This window comes from Mustela nivalis (assembly GCF_964662115.1).
Source record: "Mustela nivalis genome assembly, chromosome: 4".
Classification (NCBI taxonomy): domain Eukaryota; kingdom Metazoa; phylum Chordata; class Mammalia; order Carnivora; family Mustelidae; genus Mustela; species Mustela nivalis.
In genome coordinates this window covers 54,193,990-54,217,374 of record NC_139023.1, presented here as the reverse complement: position 1 = coordinate 54,217,374, position 23,385 = coordinate 54,193,990, and the positions used below count along the sequence as shown (strand labels likewise).

General features: G+C 41.2%; 1 protein-coding gene across 2 annotated transcripts in view; it reads right to left on the bottom strand.

Annotated features, from left to right (window-relative positions):
- Positions 1-23,385, bottom strand: part of FAM184B (family with sequence similarity 184 member B) — a 199,928-nt gene that overhangs the window by 161,591 nt on the left and 14,952 nt on the right. The window contains exons 4-5 of one of the 2 annotated variants that reach the window (XM_082728428.1): positions 21,031-21,155; positions 10,101-10,227 (exon numbers count right to left, since the gene is read on the bottom strand). In XM_082728428.1, the coding sequence (XP_082584554.1) occupies positions 10,101-10,160 (60 nt within the window). In that variant the 5' untranslated portion in view covers positions 10,161-10,227; positions 21,031-21,155. Of the gene's footprint in view, positions 1-10,100; positions 10,539-21,030; positions 21,156-23,385 lie in introns of those variants that run through there. The other variant, XM_082728429.1, reaches the window with a different exon arrangement.

Below are 23,385 nucleotides of genomic sequence, written 5' to 3'. Positions count from 1 at the left end.
GGAGAGAACAAAGCAGGCAGAAATCCTTGCCCTCCAGAAATTTCCTTTGCAGAGAAGAGAAAGCGACAAACAGCGAGAGGGAAAAATGATGATAGCGATGGAGCTAAGGGGACCTCCAAGAGGGGCTGGGCAGCAGCACTGTCCAGGTAGACAGGGTGGCCTGGTCTGAAGAGACATCTGAGCCAAGCCCGGTCAGCCAAGTCAGGATCAGGTAGAAGAAGCCACAGAACAAAGATACTGAGCAGCACAAGCCGGGCACATCTGAAGGCCCGAAAGAAGACCATCGTGGCCCGAGAGATGATACTGAGACATGGACAGTGGCCACCATCCACATGGACAGTGGATGGTGTGGATGAAGAAAAGGAGGATGAAGAAGGAGAAGATGAGGAAGACGAGGAGGATGAGGATGGTGAGGAGGAAGAGTTTGATGATGAAGAGGACCACAACAGAGAATTTATTCTAAGTGAACAAATGTTATTCCAAGTGAAACAGGAAGCTGCTGGTGGGTTTTAAACAGAAGACCATGTTCTGGTTTATATTTTCAAAGCTCTTTCTTGCCCCCATGTGAGGTGGCAAGGGTGGGCCACAAGGCTCCTCAGGGGTAGGGGCAGAGGGGAAGGTGGAAATGGGGAACAGAGTTGGGCTGATTTGTTATTTGTTTACAGGGTGAAGTCGCTGGGACTTGCTTCAGAACTGCATTTAAGCAGGAGGAAGATAGGGTTCAGTTTGTTTGGTTTGGATTTCGTCTGCTTTAATTTAGCAGCTTTATTGGGATACGACTCTGACACCATACAATTTTCCCAGTTAAAGTACAAGTCAGTGGCTTTAAGGACATTCACAGAGTTGGGTAACCCTTACTACAACTGACTTTAGAATATTTTCTTTACCCCAAAAAAGAAACCCTGCACCCCGTAGCCACTACGTGCCCCCCTCCCCGCCGTCTTGTACTCTGTATCACATTTTATTTATCCGTTCCTCAACTGATGGACATTTAACTTATTTCCATTTTGGGGGCTATCATGAAACGTGCTTCTCTGAAAACTGTATGTGAGTTTTTGTGTGGGTGTATGTTTTAATTTCTCTTGAGGACTCAGGAATTGCTGGTTCATATGACAACTGTTTAATGGAGAAACTGCCAGACCGTTTTCCAAAGCGGCTGCCATGTGGTATGTCCCCACCAACAGTGTGTGAGGGTGTGATTCAGGTTTAAGGTCATTCTGGCTGCTGTGCGGAAGGAGGGATGCAGACACCAGAAGGGTCATGCAAAAGTGAAGGCATCTTAGCAGGTAGGGTTCAAAGACATCCAACTTCAAGTGGACCTCATAGTGTTTTATGGCAAAAAGATTTCTGTGAGATAGCCAGCTTGACACCATGAATCACATCATTAAATGGAAAGATTCCAAAGGAGAGGACTTGTTAAAACAGATCTGTAGTTTTCCAATCTCGAATCCTAAAGCAAACTGGTATGGAACTGCTTGAACATCTGTCCCCAAACAAGCCCCAACAAGCAGGAGGGTATTTTCAGAGAAGCTGCAGGAGTCAGTTGGTGCAATAAAACTTCCACACCTTTAAGCCATGAAAACACAGAGCTCAAGTGGCAGCCTGTCGCTAACAGGCATCACTCCCACTGCCTTGGGGTACTGCCTCTCCGTCCCAGAGAAGGGCTAGCTTTGTCCCATTGCTGGTTTTGACGACTGGGCGAGAGCTCCGGCCCTCTGCAGTTCTACAAGTTCAGAAACGGAAGGGAGACCAGTATCTATCAACACGATGATATAAACAGCCCTGGGTGAGATGCTCCACACTAAGTTAGTGAAACCTCCTTTGTCAAATCACCGAGGAAGAAAGACCTAATTTTTTCTGATTAGAGATGAGGAAAGTCGCGACGCCCCTTTGCATTGGAAGGTCAGAAAAGGCCTCTCTAAATAGAGATGCTCTTTTAGCTGATATCAACCATGTAAGGATCAGGAGGAAGGACAGTCCCAGGAAAAGCCCCAAATTGTTCATTTGCTCCAGGTGTCTTCATGTTTATTCTCCTTTAATTTTTCATCTATATTTACTAATATAAATAAGAGTAAGAAGTAGCCCTCTAGAAATTAATCAAGTTTAAATTGGTTGAAAAGATAACTATGAATTGAAATTATAATTGTTTGGGGACACCTGGGTGGCTCAGTCAGTTAAGCATCTGCCTTTGCCTCAGGTCATGATGCCAGGCTCCTGGGATGGAGGCCCTGCATCTGGCTCCCTGCTCGATAGGGAGTCTGCTTCTCCCTCTCTCTTTGGCCCTCCCCCCGATCATGCTCTCTCTCTCTCTTAAATGAATAAACAAAAAATCTTTAATACCCCTGGGGATAAAAATATATGTTTATAAAAAATAAAAAGTTAAAAAAAAAAAAAGAAATTATAATTGTTTTTCTTTAATCTTTCTGATCATACTTAGGACCTATTTCCATAACAGTATCATCCACTCAATCTCTATAAACATTCACTATCTCCCCCACACATCAATATCATCTCTCTTAGTAGACATTGGACTAGGGTGAGATCATGTAAAAATCGATGCCCTGGCAGACAGAGTAGAATGTGTGCCTCTATGAGCAGATTACTCCATGAGGAAAAAGGTAGGCTAAGGAAAGATCTCTGCCCAGTCCCTGCTCTCAGCTTCACTAATTGGATACACCTTTCTCCCTCCATGGGAAAAAGTAGTAAAGATGATTGGGAGAGGTTATGGAAACATAAGGATGACCAGGGTAAAAATATCACCTCGCCCCCCCCCCCCAAACACACCCAGCCCTGGTTCTGTCAATACGTACTAATGTAACATCAGGCAAGAATGCTGGCCCACTCCTGGGTCTTGGATTTTTCCTCCCTCGATTAGAGATGGTGCTTCCCTTCTTGCTGTGCAGAACTGCTGTGCACACAGAGGATGAGTAAGTATGTCAAAGCCTTTGCAAAGAACACAACTACAAAAAAGAATGAAATCTTGCCATTTGCAACAACACAGATGGATCTAGAGGGTACAATGCTAAGTGGAATAAGACAGAAAAACACAAATACCCAGTGATTTCACTCATATGCAGAATCTAAAAAACAAAACAAATGAGCAAACAAACAATACAGAAAGACTCATAAATATACAGAACGAACTGGTAGTTGCTAGAAAGGAAGAGAGTTAGGGAGATAGGTGAAGGAGATTAAGAGCTATAAACTTCCAGTTATAAAATAGGTAAGTCGATGGGTGCCTGGAGGCTGCAGTCAGCTATGAGTCTGACTCTTGGTTTTGGCTCAGGTGGTGATCTCAGGGTGGTGAGCTCAAGTCCCAGGTCAAGCTCCTCGCTCAGTGGGGAATCTGCTTGAGAGTCTCTTCCTCTGCCCGTCTTCCCTCCACTGTGTTGTCTCTTCTCTCCCTCTCAAATAAATAAATTTTAAATAAAACAGATAAGGGGATGAAAGTATAACAATAGAGGAGGTAGTCTTATAATAATGTATCATGCAATGACTATTGTTTGGGGCTTTGTGCAACCTGTGGAACTGCTGAATCATTATGCTGTACACTTGATACCGATGTAACTATACTTAATAAAATAAATAAATAATAAAAGACAGGGGTGAGGAACTAATAGAAAGCCTTAAAGCTCAAAAAGGAAAGCATTACAAACACTAAAAAAATCATAAGATATTACTAATGTGTGGAAGTTGCAAGCCGTTGATTGCAGGGTCTTCCAAGAGACTGGCACAGATCCTTTTCAAAGGGTGACTGAGAGGGTCCTGTCGAGTTATTCTACTCCTTATACTTTTAGCTTAGCAGCTTCTGGCACCTAACGAGACCGCTCCTTGTCTCCTGGGCGCTTTTCCTCTGATCGGGAGATGAGAGGGAGTGCTATGTGCATGCAGTTTTCATGCTTGTGGTCCCAGGTCCTGAGAGTTAGCCTTCAGTTTGAGAGATGGCTCACGGAGAGGGAGCTCTCCCATTCATTTTCTTGTTCTAATATAAAGCTTTTATTTGGAGCAAGACATTCTATACCTCCTTGAAATTTGGAACCAGAGAATCCCTGGGTGTGAGGGGTGCCAAACCTTCTGGGTATGAGGATGTGGAGCCCTGAAAGAAAAAAGCAGAGGCTGGCCTGACAGGCCCAGGGGCAGGGCTAGGCAAACCTGCCCGATGCTTTCAGAACCAAAAGCTTCCCAAAGGCTTTAGTGAGGAATGAATTTGGAACCTCGTAGGGACCAAATGACTCCTCTGTGCCCACTTTACTATTTAAACCTTCAAGTGCTCTGAAATGGTGGTTCTTGACCCCAAGTAAATATCAAGAGTTCTTGAGTGACTCAGAAAGCAGCAGTGCCTGTTACTGTTCTCTCCTTCCTTCACAGGTGGGGCCTGGGGCCTTACATGCTTTGCGCTTGTTTTTAATTTTTGATTTGGAAACAATTTCAAGCTTAGAAACACAGTACAAAGGACATCCCCATACCCTTTACTGAGCCTCCCCAGTGACTCACATTCGTCCCATTTGTTTTACCATTTGCTCTCTTTCTATGTTTTATTTATAAAATCAAATATTTTGAAAATAAGACATCATACTTATGTTCTTAAAAGAGGACCTATTTCGGGGTGCCTGGGTGGTACAGTCAATTAAGTGTCCCAACTCTTGATTTAGGCTCAGGTCATGATCTCCGGGTTGTGAGAATGAGCCCGGCTCTGGGCTCCATGCTCAGTGAGGAGTCTGCTAGGGATTCTTTTTTCCTCTTCCTCTGCCCCTTTGTCCAACCTGCACCCCCCTCGCATACATGTGTGTTCTCTGTCTCTCTCTGTCTCTCTCTGTCTCAAATAAATAATTTTGTAAAAAAAAAATAGTAAGACCTATTTCAATGTGCACTAGCCCAGAATAAGGATATGTTGTTGCATAGCCACAAAGTATATTTTCAACTTCAGCAAATTTAACATTGACATGCATGCTTTTCATCTACCTATCATCATATTCCAGTTGTCCATAGACTTGACTGTCTCCTTGCCACATTTTTCCCTCCAGAAGAGACTTCAGTCTGGGATCCATCTAGTTGTCGTCTCACTGGTATATTTTTAAAAGCTATCTAGGGGATTTTAATGTGCACCCTGGACTTTGAACAACCATGTGAATGAATATTTACTACCCTAACATATGTTAAGTGTCTATCAGGTGCAAAGTATTGTGAATAGATTCAAGTTTATGATTTTTTTATGACTTTTTTAAAGATTATTTATCTGACAGACAAAGATCACAAGTAGGCAGAGAGGCTGGCAGAGAGGGAGGGGGAGGCAGGCTCCCTGCTGAGCAGAGAGCCCGATGCGGGGCTCAATCCCAGGACCCTGGGATCATGACCTGAGCTGAAGGCAGAGGCTTAACCCACTGAGCCACCCAGGTGCCCCAAGTTTATGATTTTTAAGGGACATATATATATGTACAAATACATACATATGTATATGTATGTGTATATACAAATCAACTATGATACCAGATGGATAAATATCACGAAAAAAGTGTTAACCAAATCTGTGGGAGGAAACTTTAAATTTAACAAGCTTACTGAGAGTCTACCATGTGCCAGGCATTGTACAAACTTCTAGAAAAACAGATGTAAGAGAGAATAATGAATGCACAATTAATAATTAATGAATACATGGTTAATTTCAAAAGCTAGGTTTTTCAAAGGCTTTTTGGTGGGGGAGTGAGACTTAATATAAGTAGAATTCAACTTTTAGAAATGAAGACATTTCAGGAGAGTAAACATAAAGAGAAAAAGGAAGGTAAGTGAATGAATTGTGGAGTAAGCAAAGAAATGTACTTCACTGTAACTCGAGAACTGGGAGCATGGGGTTGGATTGGGTTTTCCTAGGAAAGTAGGCTGAACAATGTAAGATGATACAGTCACTTTGGAAAACAGTTTGGCTGTTTCTTCAGAAGTTAAACATAAATATAACATACAATTCAGGGGCACTTGGGTGGCTCAGTGGGTTAAGCACTTGCCTTCAGCTCAGGTCATGATACCAGAGTCCTGGGACAGAGCCCTGCATGTGGGGGAAGAGGAGGTCCCTGCTCAGCGGGAAATCTGCTTCTCCCTTTGAGCCGCATTCCCCACCCCCCACTCATGTGTGCACTCCCTCTCACTCCCAAATAAATAAAATCTTTTTAAAAAATAACATACAATCCAACAATTCAATTTCTAGATATCTACCAAGTCTAATGAAAATGTTTGTCCACACAAAGACTTGCATAGGAATGTAATGTTCATAACAACATTATTTACAATAGCCACAAAGAGGAAATGACCGAAATGTCTCCCACAGAGGGTACGTATCCATCAATGGGATACTAGTGAGCAGTGAAAAGGAATGAATGACTGACATACGCTACAACATGAATGAACCTCAGGAACATTCTGCTAAGATTTATCAACTAAGTGAAAAGCACCAGATGGAAATACCATATATTGTATCTTTCATTGAGTTGAAGGGTCTGCAAAAGACAGATTTATAGAGACAGAAAGTAGATTAATGATTGCCTGGTATAGGGGTGGGAATGGGGACTGACGACAAATGGTACCTAGAATAGGTTTCCTTGGAAACCTATTCTAGGATGGAAATGTCCTAAACTGGATTACAGTTATAGGTAATAACTCTGAACATTTACTAAAAAATGTTGAATCGTACACCTAAATAGATGAATTTTATAATATATAAATTATACTTCAATAAAACTATAAAAATCAAGTTATTAAAATCAGAGAGGAAATAAGTAATCTTAGAAATGAAAAATATAATTATTGAAATTCTAAAACTTGACAGGACTTAAGGTGGGAAAAACTTTGACAAAAGTTTAAAAACTTAAGCAACTTATTTAGAGGACTAGTGAACAGAAGGATTTAATTAAGGAATTTATCAGAATCCAACACGGAAGCAAAAAAAATTTTTTTAAATCACATTTCAGGGTATAGATGAAGAGGCTTCCTCACTGACCTGATGGCAGTTCCAGAAAAGAAAAGGTAGGCAATGACAGAGAAACATTATCTGAAGAGAAAATCACTGATAATTTTCCAGAATTAAAGAAAGCACACCAGTCCTCAACAGAAAGTACACTAACATATAGTAAGTCCTGGTGAAAGTGCTGAACACCAAAACAAAACAAACACACATATTACATGTTATCAAGGGAAAGGCAGACTGACCACAAAGGAATGAAAGTTAGTCTAGCAGCAGAACTTTCACCAGCAACAACCAGTGCCAGAAAACAATGGAGTACTTTCATCACTGTGCTTTGGGAAAATAACTGTTCACTAGAGTTTTATACCCAATAAATTATCACCCAACACTGAGGGCAAAATAATGACAGTTTCAAATATACAAAGAATTCCCTCCCCTACCTAGACCTCAACAGCAAAAATTACTAAGAAATAGACTTCAGCTAGAAGAAAAGTGCATCTAAAGAGAAGGCTTTGGATTCAAGACAAAAATAGTGAGAAGTGATGAAATGTCAGTGAATTTAATTAACACTTGATCATAAAAATGATTTTCAAATTTAAAAATGTCAAATGTTCTAGATAACAACGGCAAGATGGAAAAGGAAAGGGCTGTTAAATGGGTAAAGTATGCAAAAATCTTTTGCAGGAATGGGGCACCTAGGTGGCTCAGAAGGTGTAGCCCCTAACTCTTGATCTCGGATCAGGTCATGATTTCAGGGTGATGATCTCAAGGTGATGATCTCAGGGTCCTAAGATGGAGCCCCAGGTGGAAAACCAGGCTCAGTGGGGAGTCTGCTTGAGATATTCTCTCTCCCTCTGCCCCTTCCCCCTCCCCTTCTTGCTCTCTCTCCGAAATAACTAAATAAATCTTAAAAGAAAATCTTTTACAGGAAGAAAGAATTACTCCATAACTTTGTTAGAAAAAATTATAGTTAAGTACATATGCTGAAAAATAAAAGTTCTGAGAAGAATAGAAATAAAGCCTAATGTCCTCAAATCAGCAGTGGACAATGAGGAAATATAGATCATTTTACTAATTCAATAGAAGGCAGGCATAGAGGAAAAGGAAGAATGAAAAAGCACAGCACACAGAAACATAAAACATAATAGAAGAATAAGCTCCAATATATTAGTAATCACAATCAATGCACAAAGATTAAATTCACCTGGCAGAAATACAACCAACTTACTGAAAGATTCAGTCTAAAGAGATGGAAAATATGTGACACACAAACATTAGCCAAAAGAAAGGTAGCACATTGATATCAATATTAAAATGTCTAATTTAAGCAATTAGCATAAAAACCATAAAGAGAGGCACTACATAATAAGAATCCATTATGATTTCTAATGCAAACTATCCTTTGAAGAAACACTGCCTACTGTGTGCCAGGGATCATGCTGCTTTCTCCACTGCTATTAGCTTCAGTGCTTGGCACTTAATATGTGTGCCATAAATACTACAGAGTGGAATGCTTACCACATTGTATTGAAATTATCTGTTCAACTTTTTGTTATCCACAGGGGTAAGGACCATGTCTTAGTCAGTTTTATTCCATCAATATTCAGCACAGCACCTGGCACACAGTAGGCACTCTATAAATCCAAACTGAATTAAAGTGTTCATCCCTTTAGGGGATAAAAATATCCCCTAACTGTTCCTGCCCATAATTACTTACCCTTTGTTTCCACTTCTATAGAACTTACAGTTTGAAATACCCAACTTAGCAATTGATTATATAGTAGCGTCTGAGTTTTCTTTCCATATTTCAAACTTGTGTCTACAAAAACATTTCAGATTCTTTAAAGATAGAGATGGCTTATACTGTGTCTAGAGCCTTGAATCAATATTTTTTAGGGGTTGATGTCACATTTGGATAAATATAGATTAGATCAGTGGTGCCAGCCACACATGCCAAACCCTCAAGGGGTATCTCCAATCCCTTTTTTCAATCCTTGACTAAAGAGATCACTGTTTGGAAACAGGCTCATATGCCAAGAATGTGGGGGAAGTTGATAGGAGAGGCAGGAGAAGGCATCTAGTGTCCATTTTCAAGTCCCTGCGCTCCCTTCCCTCTGGCAAAATAGGAAAGAGCCTGTGAACCTACCAAAAAAAAAAAAAAAAAAAAAAAAGGTATGGGGAGGTTGGAGGAGGACAGGGAAGAGAGCATGTCCCATATACTGCTGGACAGAATCTGGACCTGACCCTTCCACTAGCAGTCATGGTATCAGGAGTTTATTATGATGTCGAAAGGAAACTCCAAGGCAAACAGCTATATTCTCCCACTGGAACCTTGTGTAAGAATGGAATCTTGTTTCCATCTATACACAAGGCACAAGAGGGGAAACCTACAACAAGGAGCTTCTAATAGGGAAGCTGCAGAGAGTTAACCAAGGGCAAGGTGGCATCCTCTTGGTGGTCTTCATCCGGTCCTGGAGAGGTTCAGTACTGTCCCTGGGAGGACGTAGGAAGATGGGCTGGCTGACCTCCCAAGGTCTTTCGTAATCCAATAATTAATGGGGGAATGGTGCACTTCCCCATTTATGCTCTTACAACATCTGCACCCAGTTTGATAGTAAATCCCCTGGGCTGCCTTCCAGGTTTAGTACGGTGCCAGGCAAGCTGCCGGCACTCAACAAATGGCTCAAATATTTGTTGAATGAAGGAAAAAAATTAATCAAGTGTTTAAACAGAGTCCACATGACCTCCCCAGCTGTAAAGTACAGCGATGAATAAAATCACAACATTCCAGACACGATCATTTGAGCAGAACTGGCAAAGGAAAACACACGCGTGTGTGCGCGCGCACACACACACACAATTCACACTAGCACCGATTCAACTGTTTCCCACCTTGGGAGCACAGACCACCTGCTCAGCAAGCAGTCTGTAGGAGTTTCTTTGGTAAGAATCCTCTCTCTCCAGAGAGGTGCTTCCAGAAGGTCAATTTACCAGTAAGGTTTAGGACCGCTTCCCTTACCGACTGGCCTCCCAGACAAAGTTTCTGCTCGGATTCAGCCTGGGCCTCCCCTGGTCGCGTCCGCTCTCCCCCAACCTGGGCACCCCACCCAGGGCGCGCAGCTCGCCGGACCGCAGCGCTTCACCTTACCTTGGTGAGCTGGGCGATCTTCTTGCACATTTTCACGTGCATGTCGGGATCCCAGTCCATTCTCCAGTCGGCGCCACCGCGGGCATCAGCTTTGGAGCCCTGGCAAGTCCCGGACGCGTGAATTTTGCTGTTGAGGACAGAAGCCATGACTATAACGCGTCCAACACTCAAGGGTTCTCGCTCGTGTTCTCGCTGCCCGCGGTGTGCACGTGCGTGCGCGCGCGGGCCTGTGAGCGTGTGGGCTTTCTCCGGAGCGGTGGCACTGCAGTCCCGCCGCCCGCACCGCCGCGCGGCCCCTGCCGCCCCGAGGTGTTGGCCTTTCGGCGGTTCGCGAGTCCACCCTCCCTGCTCCGGCGCTCGCTCGCTAGCTCGCGGGCTCTGCGGACACCCGCACCCTGCGGCGAGACGCCGAGGATCCGCACGTGCGGCTCGCGACCCGCGCGCCGCTCTCTGGCCGGTGCGGATTTCGCCTGCAACAGTGGAGCTTCAGCGACCAGAAGCCGCCGGCCTTGGAGAGGTTTGCGCTGGCCCCGCGCCGCGCTCTTGGACACGTGGGTGGCTCCTAGCTCCCGACTCAGCAGCGACTGCCGGTGGTGGGCACCCCAAGCCAACGGAAGAATTAGGGCCGGCTTCAGCCTCGGGCAGCCGGGAGCACGGTCTGGGAAGGGGCCCTTGTTGATGTTCTCCGGGGTGGACGGGTGGCGAGGGACAGGGCACCTTGACCAGCCAGCGCCCTCAGTCCCAGGCTCCGGAGCCTCAGAGCTCGGCGCTGAAGGCAAAGATTGCGGCCGGGGGGTCTTGAGAGGGAAAGGGAGGTAAGAGCAAGTCGGGGGGACGCGACGTGGTACCGGGACCCGGGTGCACACTGTGGGCCCTAGTAGGGACTGCGGGTAGCAACCCCCCTTCCCCCATCTTGGGGAGGAACCCGGACGATGCGGGAGGATTGCCAGAGATCACCGAACAAAGGGAAGAAGCCAAAGGGGTGGCTGAGAGGAGCTGGTGACAGAAATCTGGGACGGGAAAAAGAGGAACGCGTAGTACAAGAAGCGGTAGGAGCGCAGAGGAAAAGTCATCAGAGAGGCCAAAAGGATGGTAGCAGGTGTGGGAAAGGAGGAAGCAAAGAGGAATGGAGTAGTTGACTAACAGAGCTGAAAGTCTAAGTAAACCGAGCTCAGTGAAAGGGAAGTGTGACTCATCCATATCCACGCTCTTGGCCACTGGCCAGATGGAGCCAGAATCTTGTCAGGATTAGGAGTTTGTGCATTTTTATTTTGCTTGTTGAGTGCAGGAGTTAGTGACCAAATTTGTGGCTCGCTTTCTCTGGGTTCAAACAGTGGGCTTTGGGGCAAAGTGACAACACCCTGATCAGATTTTCCTAACCTGTGAATAATAGCATCGACATAATAAGCAATTTTCATGCTTAATATATTTCATTTTACAGACTGCTTTATATGAAGAGTTTTAGTCATCTTGATAAAGCAAGCAAGCTCCAAAGGGTTTCAGAAACCACAATCCCATTCTCTACCCTGCAGGTGACTATACCCATTTTTATAGATAAGAAAGTAGATCCAGAACATTTGTGCCAAGCCAGCCCAGTTGTGTCTGAACCAAGATACTCCTATTCTAAATTTCTTACTTCGGCCCCAGGATTCTACACTGGGTAGGAATGGCCAACCTGGGTTTGTGAATTCTACTAAGTTTGGATTTCCTCTCTGAGACAACATCTCAGTTTCCCAGTGCATTTAGAAAACAGAAGGCCCAAACCAAAATCTCTCTTGATATAGTGTCTTGGTCCTAAGCTAGATTCCCTGAGTCAAAATACTTGGAGTTAAGTGTCCAAGAACCCACATTTTAAACAAGCTCCCTTTAAAGTACTTTTGCAGGGTCTTATTACCCCTAGGAATTCAACCACTGTGTAAACTAGAGGGAAATTAGCCTTTTTAGTCCAAAAATGTTACCAAAAGTTGTTCACCATTTTGGAAAATCACATCATCAATGACCACATGGCTCATGCTATTTGGTTGCCAATACAACACACTTGTATTGTATTTGACCTGCTCATGGTGAGTCTACCCAGATGTCCAAGCATCAGAATAATACATTAAGTCATAGAGTTAATTATATCAGATCATTCATATATTGAAATACATACTTAATTGTAATAACTTTCCTTTTATTTCTTTATCTTAATATCAAGAAATTATACTGGTTTTTAAAAATGTATGTGCTCAAAAAAAATGTATGTGCTCATTTAAAAAATTATCTCTGAATTTCAGTATAGTAAAATGAACATTATTTTAAAAAGTGACATCTGGTCTGAATGGGGTTGAGAATTCACACTATGGTTTGTTAAGTCTGTGATCTAACTCCAAGTTTTACTTATTTAAATATGATCCTATTAGGTCTAGGAACTGTTATATTTTCCAGTGGGATTTTTTTAAAGAATTTTTTAAAAATTCATTTGTGAGATAGAGCAGGAGCAGAGGAAGGGGAAGAAGGAGAAGCAGACGCCCCTGAGCAGGGAGCCCAACATAGGGCTTGATCCCAGGAAGCTAGGATCATGACCTGAGCCAAAAGCAGACACTTAACCAACTGAGCCACCCAGGTGCCCCATCAGTGGGATACCTTATACTTTCAAAAAAAATTTTTTTTTAGATTTTTATTTATTTGACAGGGTAAGAGTGAGAGAGCACAAGAGGGGGAGGAGTAGGCAGAGGGAGAAGCAGGCTTCCAGCTGAGCAGGAAGCCTGAAGTGGTATTCCATCCAGGGACTCCAGGATCATGACCCGAGCTGAAGGCAGATGCTCAATTGACTGAGACAGCAAGGCACCCCATACTTTCAAATTTTTCATGGAAGCCTAGGAAAACCCCAGACTCTCTTATCAGGCTTTGTTGAACCATAGCTACTAAGTAGGCAAGATAATATAAGCTGACCTGTCTTGGAAAGAGTTCTCTGCAGCTGCTGAGATTTCCTAGCACTATGGTTAGTAGGTTCTTTCACACTATTAGGTTCTTTCAAACTATAGAGGGCAGAAGGGAATTAAGCAGTATATCAAATATGGTGTGTGGGTGGGAACATTTATTAGACCACTATTATGATCTTGGCATTGTGCTATGCTCTTTGCACACGTTCTTACTTCCTCTAAGGTACTTATTATCATTGTCATTCTACAGACTAGGAAATTGAAGATAAGGGAGGCTAAGCACCCGATTTTATACAGCTGGTAATGGATCTGAGTCTATCTGACTTTGAAGAGCACAATGCTGGTAATCTGAAATTCTTAAAAGCCATAATTGATTTGTTCTTTCTGTAGATTATAGAAATGTAAGCCTCTTACAGTACTCCTCTCCCCACAAAACTCATCTGTAATAATACAAAATATAAGAAGCAAACAAAAAATTACCCCCAATCCTACACTTAGAAAAAACTACCATTAATAATTTAGAGAAGATTCTTTTAGATGTCCTTTCTGTACACATCTAGAAGATGTTATGTACATAAATGCATATTTAAAACAAATGAATACTGTACATGTTTTTGAACCCTATTCATTCATATAAAATAGACATCTTTTCTTCTTTTGTCATTAAAGATATACATTCATATTTTGAACAATCAGTATCTCTATACAAAATCACATATTTATCCTAACCCCTACTGAAATTTTTTAAAAAAATATTTTAAGTAAGATGTTTCATATATGTTTGCTATGTGTATTTTCTTTCTTTTGGTGGGGGGAAGGGCAAGGAGAAAGAGAGAGAGAATCTTAAGCAGGTTCCATACCCAGCATGAAGCCCAACACGGGACTTGATCTAAAGCCCCTGAGATCAGGGTTTGAGCTAAAACCAAGAATTAGATGTTCAACCAACTGAACTACCCAGGCACCCAGCAATATTCACATCTGTTCTAAAGGACAGGGAAAACAAAAAGGACATATAAAACTCATGTGTTAATATAATGGGAAAGCAAATAGCTTATGAGATAAAATTGTTAAGGTGTGTTAAGTATAGAAAGCATACGGTAAGACACGATAAAGATAGAATGGAATATACGTGGAAAAGATGGAACAAACAAGAGGGTTACTAACTCAAAATAATGGAAAGGCCAAGTTTAAGTTAAGATAATATCACCTTCAGGCTGATAGCTACAGTATCTCCCCAAATGCTATTTGTTTTTCACACCCATCCCCCATATATATGTTCTGTCCCAGAAAAACACAGATAGCATGGCTCACAGCAGACCTCTAACCAGGCATACTTGCTCTGCACGTTTCTGATAGAAGCATGTGTCAGCTCTAGGCACCCCTCTATCTGCTGAGCTGCATTTCCAATTTCAGCAGTGGTCCCCATAACAGCCCTGTCAGGAGTGAAGGTCAATGTGGCAGATAGGACATAAACACTGCCTAACACAGGATTTGGATAAATATCGTCCTCCTAGCTCCCTGGCACCTTATCCCAAATGTCTTAACTGTCACTATCCAACTGACTTCTACTGAAAAGTGATTGACTCAACCATGTGATTTTGAGCATCTTAATTTGGGCTATGGAGTTTCCTGTCCATGACATATGGGATAGCCTGCCTGATAGTGTATTTGGAGATTACCACTGAATCAAGATAACTTCCTACATGACATCATACGTGGATCTTTGCACACATGTGCAAATATTTCCATAGGAATAAATCCTAATAAACCAGTTTCAGTAAGTCAGCAAATTTTAAATGTTGATGATATATTGTTATACCATTCTTTTGAAGTTATGCCAATTTATACTCTCATTAAGAGGGCACAAAAATGCGTGTTTTCCCACACCCTTGCCAAAACTAGCAGGTATTGATCTTCAGAGAGCTTCCATTTTAATAGGTAAAGAATGTCTCCCTCTACACACCATTTACGTGAATATTGTAGGACTGTTGGAAGACCTTTCCAGAAACTGATCAGTTATTGGAGTTAAACCTTTTTTTTTCTTTTTTTTTTTAAATTGTTTTCACTGGGCTTTCTTCCTTGTGTTGAAATAACTTTCTAGGCCCAAGACAAAGTGCTCAGAATGTCACATCAACAGCCTGGAACTTAAGATAACTTCTGTGTCCTTGTTAGTGCTTTGCCTAACCAGAAACACAATATATCCAGTCAGCCAATCCTCATATGCCAAGCCAATTCTGGGCTCTGTACTTATTTCCTCTTCCTCCTTAACTCCAAACAAGGTTGACTGTGTGGCCCTAGCCATCAGATATTTTCCATTTTTCTCTTCCTTACTTTTTTTTTTTTTTTTTTAAGATTTATTTATTTGAGAGAGAGAGAGAAAGAGCATGGGGAAGGGGCTGATGGAGAGAGAGAGAATCTTAGGCAGACTCTGCATTGAGCATGGAGCCCCACACGGGGCTCCATCCCTGAGATCATGACCTGAGCCAAAACCTAGAGTTGGTTGCTTAATTGACTATGCCCCCCAGGCACCCCACCCCTTGTTCTTTATTCTTTACCTTTATAAAAGCTTCTTGCCTTCTACCCTCTTTATAGTCTCTGAAAAAAGAGTCTGTCCACTTCATGAAGTATTGAAGTTTTATATTACTTAAATTGTCTTTAATAATTTTTAACATGTATTACAAGATCTTTCCTTGTAGGGACCTTTGGCACTGGGCCTATGGTATATATTGCAAACATTTCACCCAGTTAGTGATTTATTTTTGCTTTCTTATGCTTGTAAAAGGAGATTTCCAAGGTAAAGCAAGCAACCTTAGCTAAGAGAGTCTCTTTTTTAAAATAGGGTTGGGAGGTGGGGCCTGGCTGGCTCACTCTGTTAAGCATTTTACCTTTTTTTTTTTTTTTTTTTTTAAGATTTTATTGATTTATTTAAGAGAGAGAGAGTATGTGTGTGTGCATAAGCAGGGGGAGCAGCAGGCAGAGGGAGAGGGAGAAGTAGGCTCCCCGCTGAGCAGGGGGATGATGACCTGAGCCAAAGGCAGATGCTTAACCAACTAACCCACCCAGGCGCCCCACATCTTACTCTTGATTTCAGCTCAGGTCATGATCTCAGGGTCATGAGACCAAACCCCAAGTTGGGCTCCAAGATGAGTGTAGAACCTGGTTAAGATGATCTAACTTTCCTTTTGGTCTCTTCCCCTGCTAAAGCATGCTCTCTCTCTTGCAAAATAATCATAATCATAATCATAATCATAAAAAATAGGGTTGGGAAGCCATAGGGTAGGGAGGAGTTTATGCATGTCCTCAACTTAGAAACCGAACTTTTCAGCTAGCTGTAAACCCTCAGCCTGGACTTAACTTCCTCCTCACCATAACGCAGAACACCTGAATCACCTGCACTCTTCACTTCCAAAGGAGTCAATATGTTCGACAAATTTCAATCCCTCCTTTTCATATTAATCCAGCCAATCCCAGCTACTATAATTCCAATCCCTCCTTTGCATAGAGGACCTGAATGAGAACTACACTCACAGACTTTTGCCTACATAACTCTGCTCTCTCTTGGTCTTCCTTGGAACACAATTCAGGTTTCTATCAGAATCTGTGCCTCCCAAATTACAATCCGAATTGCCTAGATAACTGTCTGTTTGCTTAAATTTTAAGTGAATTCTTTTATTGCTTGACATGCTCCATAAATTTTTTCAATTTTTATATAGGCAAAGCTATTGATCTTATATTTTCTGTGTGAAGTTAGAATACAGACCTGTTTTTCCAGATGGCTATATAGTTGTCTCAACAGGTATTGAATAATTCATCTTTACCACACTGATAATCTAGGTGCTGCCTTGTGATCTCTTTAATAGAAATTTACTGATCTTTTAGCCTTTGCTTAGTCAGAGTTTTCTCTCCTTATCAGTTAAGTTGCATGGGAAAATTGATTGTCATTACTACTAATATACTTCTACTACTCATCTGAAACCAAGATCTCATTCTTGAGTGTTTATTTCCCTTAACCTCTTTACACAGAAGGCCTTTTCCCCTACTGTGCCTTATTCCTACTGTTAAAATGAAAACCACAGGCCCCAAATGGTGTCACTTAGGCCAAGTTACCAAACCAGGGCTCAGTGTCTAATGTTAATCGTGATTTCAAGCTCCCCCACAAATGTTGTCTTAACTGGTCAGTCAGGAATTTTCTGATAAGAATCACTAAGGTAATCTGTCACAGAGGATGATGAGGTAATCTGCATGAAGACACCCCCTGCCATTCCTCCTAAAGGGAAAGTGACCTTGCCTGGAAGAATCCTTTCTTTTGCTGAGAACTTCCTTGCCTCACCCACCCTCCTTTAAAAACTTCCATTTTGTACTCCAACTCCTTGGAGCTCCTGTCTACTTACTTGGCAGGATGCTACCCGACTCATGAATTGCTTAATAAAGCCAGTCAGACCTTCAAATTACTTGGTTGAATTATTATTATTTTTTTAATACTACTCATCTTTTAGACTAGTTTGCAAGTCCCTCAAGTATCTGCTCAAAGCTCTGGATTTCTGGGTAGCACCTTTACCATATTTTTAAAAGTTAAAAGTTCTCTGTCAAAGATTCCCCCCTTTTTGAGGGAAGAATGCAAGAAATGAACACAGATCTTAAACTGGCACCATGCCTTTGTAGTAATCCTCACACACATTAACTAGTACCAGGATTTCATCGAAGGTAGTGTAGAGCCTGCTTTCAGGCAAGAAGCTTGAGCAATGGACACCTGAGTAAGGTAAAAGGGCCCACAGTGACCACCAAGCTGAATGTAATCAGGCTTATTCTGTGACCCACCTAGAAATAGCCATAGTCCCTAACTGACCAATTACAACCAGGCACAGTTACCAAAAAAGGGAAAATTCTGTATTTCCTCATTCTGCCCTATAACTATAGCCCCTCATCACTGCCCTGTGGCAGACAGCTTATTCTTTGCCGTCCTGCCCACTGCCCCCTTGCTGTGTGTCCAGTAAGCTTTTATCTCTTTTGTTTGGCTCTGGGTGAATTCTTCCAAAGTCCTCCCATTCGACTGGGAGTTCCCAGTAGCCTGGGATCAGGTCTTCCATCTTATCTCCACAGGAGGAAAATAAAGACAACACTTGCACTGAGATTACAGTATCTCAACACAACACCACAGGACATGATGTTTTGGAATAAAATGTTTTGTGGCAATATTATAGACAGATTATACTATTGCAGGGGTGTGGAGCACAAGGGTCAAGAAAGAATTCTTGAGACATTGTTTGGTGCAACTTAGTGAGTTTATTTAGGTAAGTAGCATGGGGACAGGACCCCTGGGCAAAAAAGCTACACTTCTGCTGTGTGAAGCTAGTGGTTATATGCCTAGTGCTCAAGGGGGAGGGAACAGTCAGGGAGTATTAGACCTTAAATGTCTTCTTTAAATTTCTACTTGTAAATCAACTTTTAAAAGAGTTCTCTGATGCTTCCCATTCAGTTCAATAGTAACTGTCTGTGAGATATATAGGCAGTCATGAGATCCTTTAAGAATGTAGCAATCAGCAACAATTTGATCCTTATCAGAATTATACAGGCTGTAGGTCAGCCTTCTGGGCTAAAGTGAACATTTTTTTGCTTCTATTTCTCATCAATATTAATATGAATACCATGAGCTCCACATGGTTCTGGAAACAGCTTGTGGGAAATGAGTCTAGGAACTCTAGCACTCCTCCTACCTTAAAATTGTGTAACTGGTAACAAAGGTGTGAAACACAGGGGTAAAAGAAGAGTTGAGTACAGGAGCTATGAGCAGTTCATGGTAGTAGTCTTTTCAATACCTGAAAGAGTCAACAACCAATTTGCAAAGCACATCTAATTTTGCCTTAGGGAAAACAGGTACGAAGTGAATCGGGGAGCAATACTGCTGCTTTTCTGTCTTTTTCTGGAGTTCAGAGATCATTAAACAATAGAACTCTCCAACATTCAAAAGAAGAATGAAACTGGTGCTTTTTAATTCTCTTGATTACACAGCAATAGAGTGCTCAGTACTCAATGTGTGCTTTTAACCAAGTTTAGTACCGGTAATATGGCTGACCTATCTATGGTTGAATATTTCAGTGTAGCCATTTCTCAGTTTCCTTGATCACTTGATCACTTTGTCTCTGCACTATAAACCCAAGTATTGTCCAGAGTATTAACATGGATTTAGATTTTTTTTTTTTTAAAGTAAGTTTTATGCCCACTGTGGGGCTTGAACTCAAGACCCTGAGATCAAGAGTTACATAGTCTATCAACTGAGCCAGCCGGGCACCCCTGGAGTTAGAACTTTTTAAATTCTGGTTAACCTAGAATTATCACGAACTTGGTAAAATTGAGCATTTCAGACACCCCATACCAGAAATTTTGATTTAGGAGGTATGAGTAAAGCATTTAAACAAGACCTTCAGTGATGCTGTTGTGGATGATACCAGGCCCCACTTTGAAAATTGCTTTAATAGCTCCAACAAACCTTGTCAGTTTCTTCTAGGTCTTGCTTTATAATGTCCTTCCTGTCCTCTCTCCTATTTCAGTCCTGTCAGCTGTCAATTTTCAGCTCAGGTCACACTTTTGAGGAAGTCCTGACCTGACTATTCCAGCTGGAGATGCTCTCTGAGCTCCCATGGCAATCGGTATACAAAGGACATCTCCAAACTGACCAAGCAATCTGTCAGCAGGAACTTTTTGAGCATGCATTCCCAATAATGTACTTCTTCACCTAGGAATCAGTATCACACCATACTAATATTTTATATATACTATAAAATATTCACGGAAATTAACAGATGAATTAAAGAAAATAGGGGTGCCTCAGTTGGTTAAACATCTGCCTTCGGCTCAGGTCATGATCGCAGGATCCTGGGATCAAGTCCTGCATCTGGCTCCTTGTTCAGCAGAGAGTCTGCTGCTTCTTCTGCCTGATGCTCCCCGTTTGTGCTCTCTCTCTCTGACAAATAAATAAATAAAATCTTAAAAAAAAAAAACCCACAAGTGTGTACATGTGCAAAATCATAAAGTACACTTAAGATTAGTGTACTTTTCATATTTCACTGTGGGAATATTATCCCTTACTTAAAAAAAAAAAAAAAGGCAGATAGAAAAACTGATCTGGCACGGTTTACACAATAGATTTGATGAAAGAGAAAACACACTTCACCACACATAATCATCTGCAATTAAGTAAAAATTTATTTCATTGTATAATAATGACATAAACAAATTATGGGGAAAATCTTCAATCAAAACTCAGAAAAAACCCTAAAGCATTATATGGGAATATATTATGGAGCTATCACTAGATTTAACTGTATCTTGATAGCAAAAACAGTATGGAAGATGAGAGATAGTATTTCAAAATGTTATTTTTAAAGTAGGTAATTCCTTATGAAATTTAAAAATGCTATTTTTAAAGTAGGTGATTTCTTATGCTTTTGAATCAAGAGAGGCTAAAATTTAAATGATGTTGACAGTACTACTATAGGCTATGCATCATTTTTGTAAAGAGAAGAATTTTGAGAGTTTTCCTAAGCAAGGGACAAAGTTCTTTTTACAAAAAAAGTTATAAAAGCTTTTTTTTTCTGCCCTGAAAAAGCCTTCTGCAGGGGTTTACTGGAGCATCTAATGCAGTTGTGGAGTATGATACCCGAAGAAGCGATCTAATTGCTGACATAACTACAATTTTACTATATTTTCAATGTCAAGCTTCTAAAATCTGACTACTAAAATTGTAATAACTAATTACATAAAACTGAAATAAAATTTGAGATTTATATTCATAACATAGTGATGCTCCAGATTGTGTCCATCATCCAAAATCCAAAAATGTGTGTTTGGTGTACTTCTGACTCCTTTTAACATTAGTCTAGTATTCCATGAACTTATCCTTTTGATTTTCCCTAATGTTCCAACATCTGTCTCGCTCCTTTCTGCATGTACTTACTTTGTTTCCAGTTTCCTTGAGACCTACTTCCTGAAACCCCCATCCTACTTACTTGACCTGGCAGCCATCCCAGCACTTTCCTTCATTGCATTCCTTCGTGAGGTCTTCTTTTCCAGATCCCAAGCCTTGTTTAGATTTACTCTTTTGTTTTGGTGAAGCATGTTCTGCAGGAGCCTCCTAAGAAAGGGTATACGGTAAGATAAAATTTTGAAATCATGCAAGTCTAAACTTTATTTTAGCACCATACTTGCTTGATTGGATTGTTGGGGTATAGAATTCTACATTGGAAATAATTTTTCCTTTTATATTTGAAGGCCTTGCTTTCTTTTCTTTTCTTTCTTTTTTTTTTTTTTTAAAGACTTCCTCAGTAACTCAGAGTGATCACTTCTCTACCATTCTCACTACTGAGTAACAGAGTGTTTTTTTTTTTTTTTTTAAGATTTTATTTATTCACTTGACAGACCGAGATCACAAGCAGGCAGCGGCAGGCAGAGAGAGGAAGGGAAGCAGGCTCCCTGCTGAGCAGAGAGCCCAATGCGGGGCTCGATCCCAGAACCTTGGGATCATGACCTGAGCCCAAGGCAGAGGCCTTAAACCACTGTGCCACCCAGGCACCCCAAGGCCTTGCTTTCACAGTCTCCCTTCAACCAGTGTTGTTACCAAGATCTAAATATAAGGGGTGCCAGGGTGGCTCAGTCAGTTAAACATCTACCTTCAGCTCAGAGTTCAGGGATTGAGCCCTGCATGGGGCTCCCTGGTCAGCAGGGAGTCTGTTTCTCCTGTCTCTGCCCCTGCTCGTGCTCAGATAAATAAAATCTTAAAAAAAGAAAAATCTAAATACCATTGTAAAAATATCTTTTTAAAGATTTATCTGAGAAAGAGAAAAAGAGAGAGCAGGGGAAGGGAAAGAGAGAATCCTTAAGCAGACACCCCACATGTGGGGCTTGATCCCAGGACCCTGCAATCATGACCCGACCTAAAATCCAGAACTGGATACTTAACTGAGTCACCCAGGTGCCCGGTAAAAAATATCAAAAGTAACTCTTGTTTCATCTCCTTTGGCAACTTTTAGGATCTTTTTTAATCCTGGCATCCTGAAATATCATGGTATGCTTTTCTGTGTTTAATTCATTGTGCTGGGCACACAGTGGATTTTAATTTGTGACTTTTAATTTATGTGACTCGTGTCTTACATTTTGGGGAAATATTCTTTAATTTTGTTATCTCTTTTCATCTCCTTTCTCTGTTCTCATTTTGGAGATCTTACTAATTAGATTGTGTATCCCATTCTGATCTTCTGAAATTACTTTTTGTTCTTTCCTATTTTCCATGTCTTTTGGTTCTACTTATTAAATTTTTTTCAAATCATCTTCCAACATAACTACTGAATGTTTAATTCTAGCTCTATTTTTCCAATATTTTTATTTTCTGATTGTTCATTTTTTCTAGCATCCTGTTCATATTTCATGGCTGCAGTATATTCTCCTATTTCTGGGGGTATGATAGGTTCTTCTGGGAGTTTTATGTTCTTTGCATTATTTCTGGGTTTTTGGTTCTTTTGATCTTCATGTTTTATTTAAATAGCCAACGTCTATTGATCCTTGGCTATCAGTTTATCATTATTATAAGAGCCTGGAAGCTATGTACGAGTGGACTCTGCGTTTTATTGTAGCAGATAACCAAGTGGCAAGTTGTTTTTATAATTGTTCACCCCTCTGGCTGGGGTGGGTAGGACTGGGTATAAACCTAGCTGCCAGATTTGGAGCTAGCTAATTAACTGCCAATTAGCCAGTTGGAAAAGGGAACTGAAGGCCCATATTCAGCATACCGACATTTTCTCCCTCTCCTGTTTTCAGAGTAACACCTCACTAACACCACTACTCTTCTCAAGTCCCAGTTCTAATCCGTTTGATTTGTCCAGAGAATAAGCCTCCCATCTTTGGCTAGAAAGAATAAGAAGTAACCTGCTTCAAATCCTTGAGTCTTTGGGGGGATCTGGAAGGAAAAGATAAGTGTTTCAAATGTGTGGATCTTTCCTGCAATGCAGAATGGTTGCCACAACTGTGCTACCTATCAAGTTTTTTTTTTTTTTTTAAAGTAATACTTATTCCCTTCATGGTAAAGCAGGTGAGAAATTAACTGCTTAAAACATGGCTTAAAATTTAGCAGTTAATCCAAACAGAACACAGACAACAACAAAATTAACCTACCTATTATTGCGACAGGATTTTTAAAATGTGTCTGTAAATGTTTTACTGGTTATGTGATTATTTTAGCCAAATACAATGTGTCTCCTATAAAACTCTCATAGCAGCAATTGGGTTTCCCTTCTACCTTACCTGTCTAATCTTGGATCAACTATGTGTTTGTCTCCCTCTCCCCTAATCCACATCAAGTAGTTGGAGGT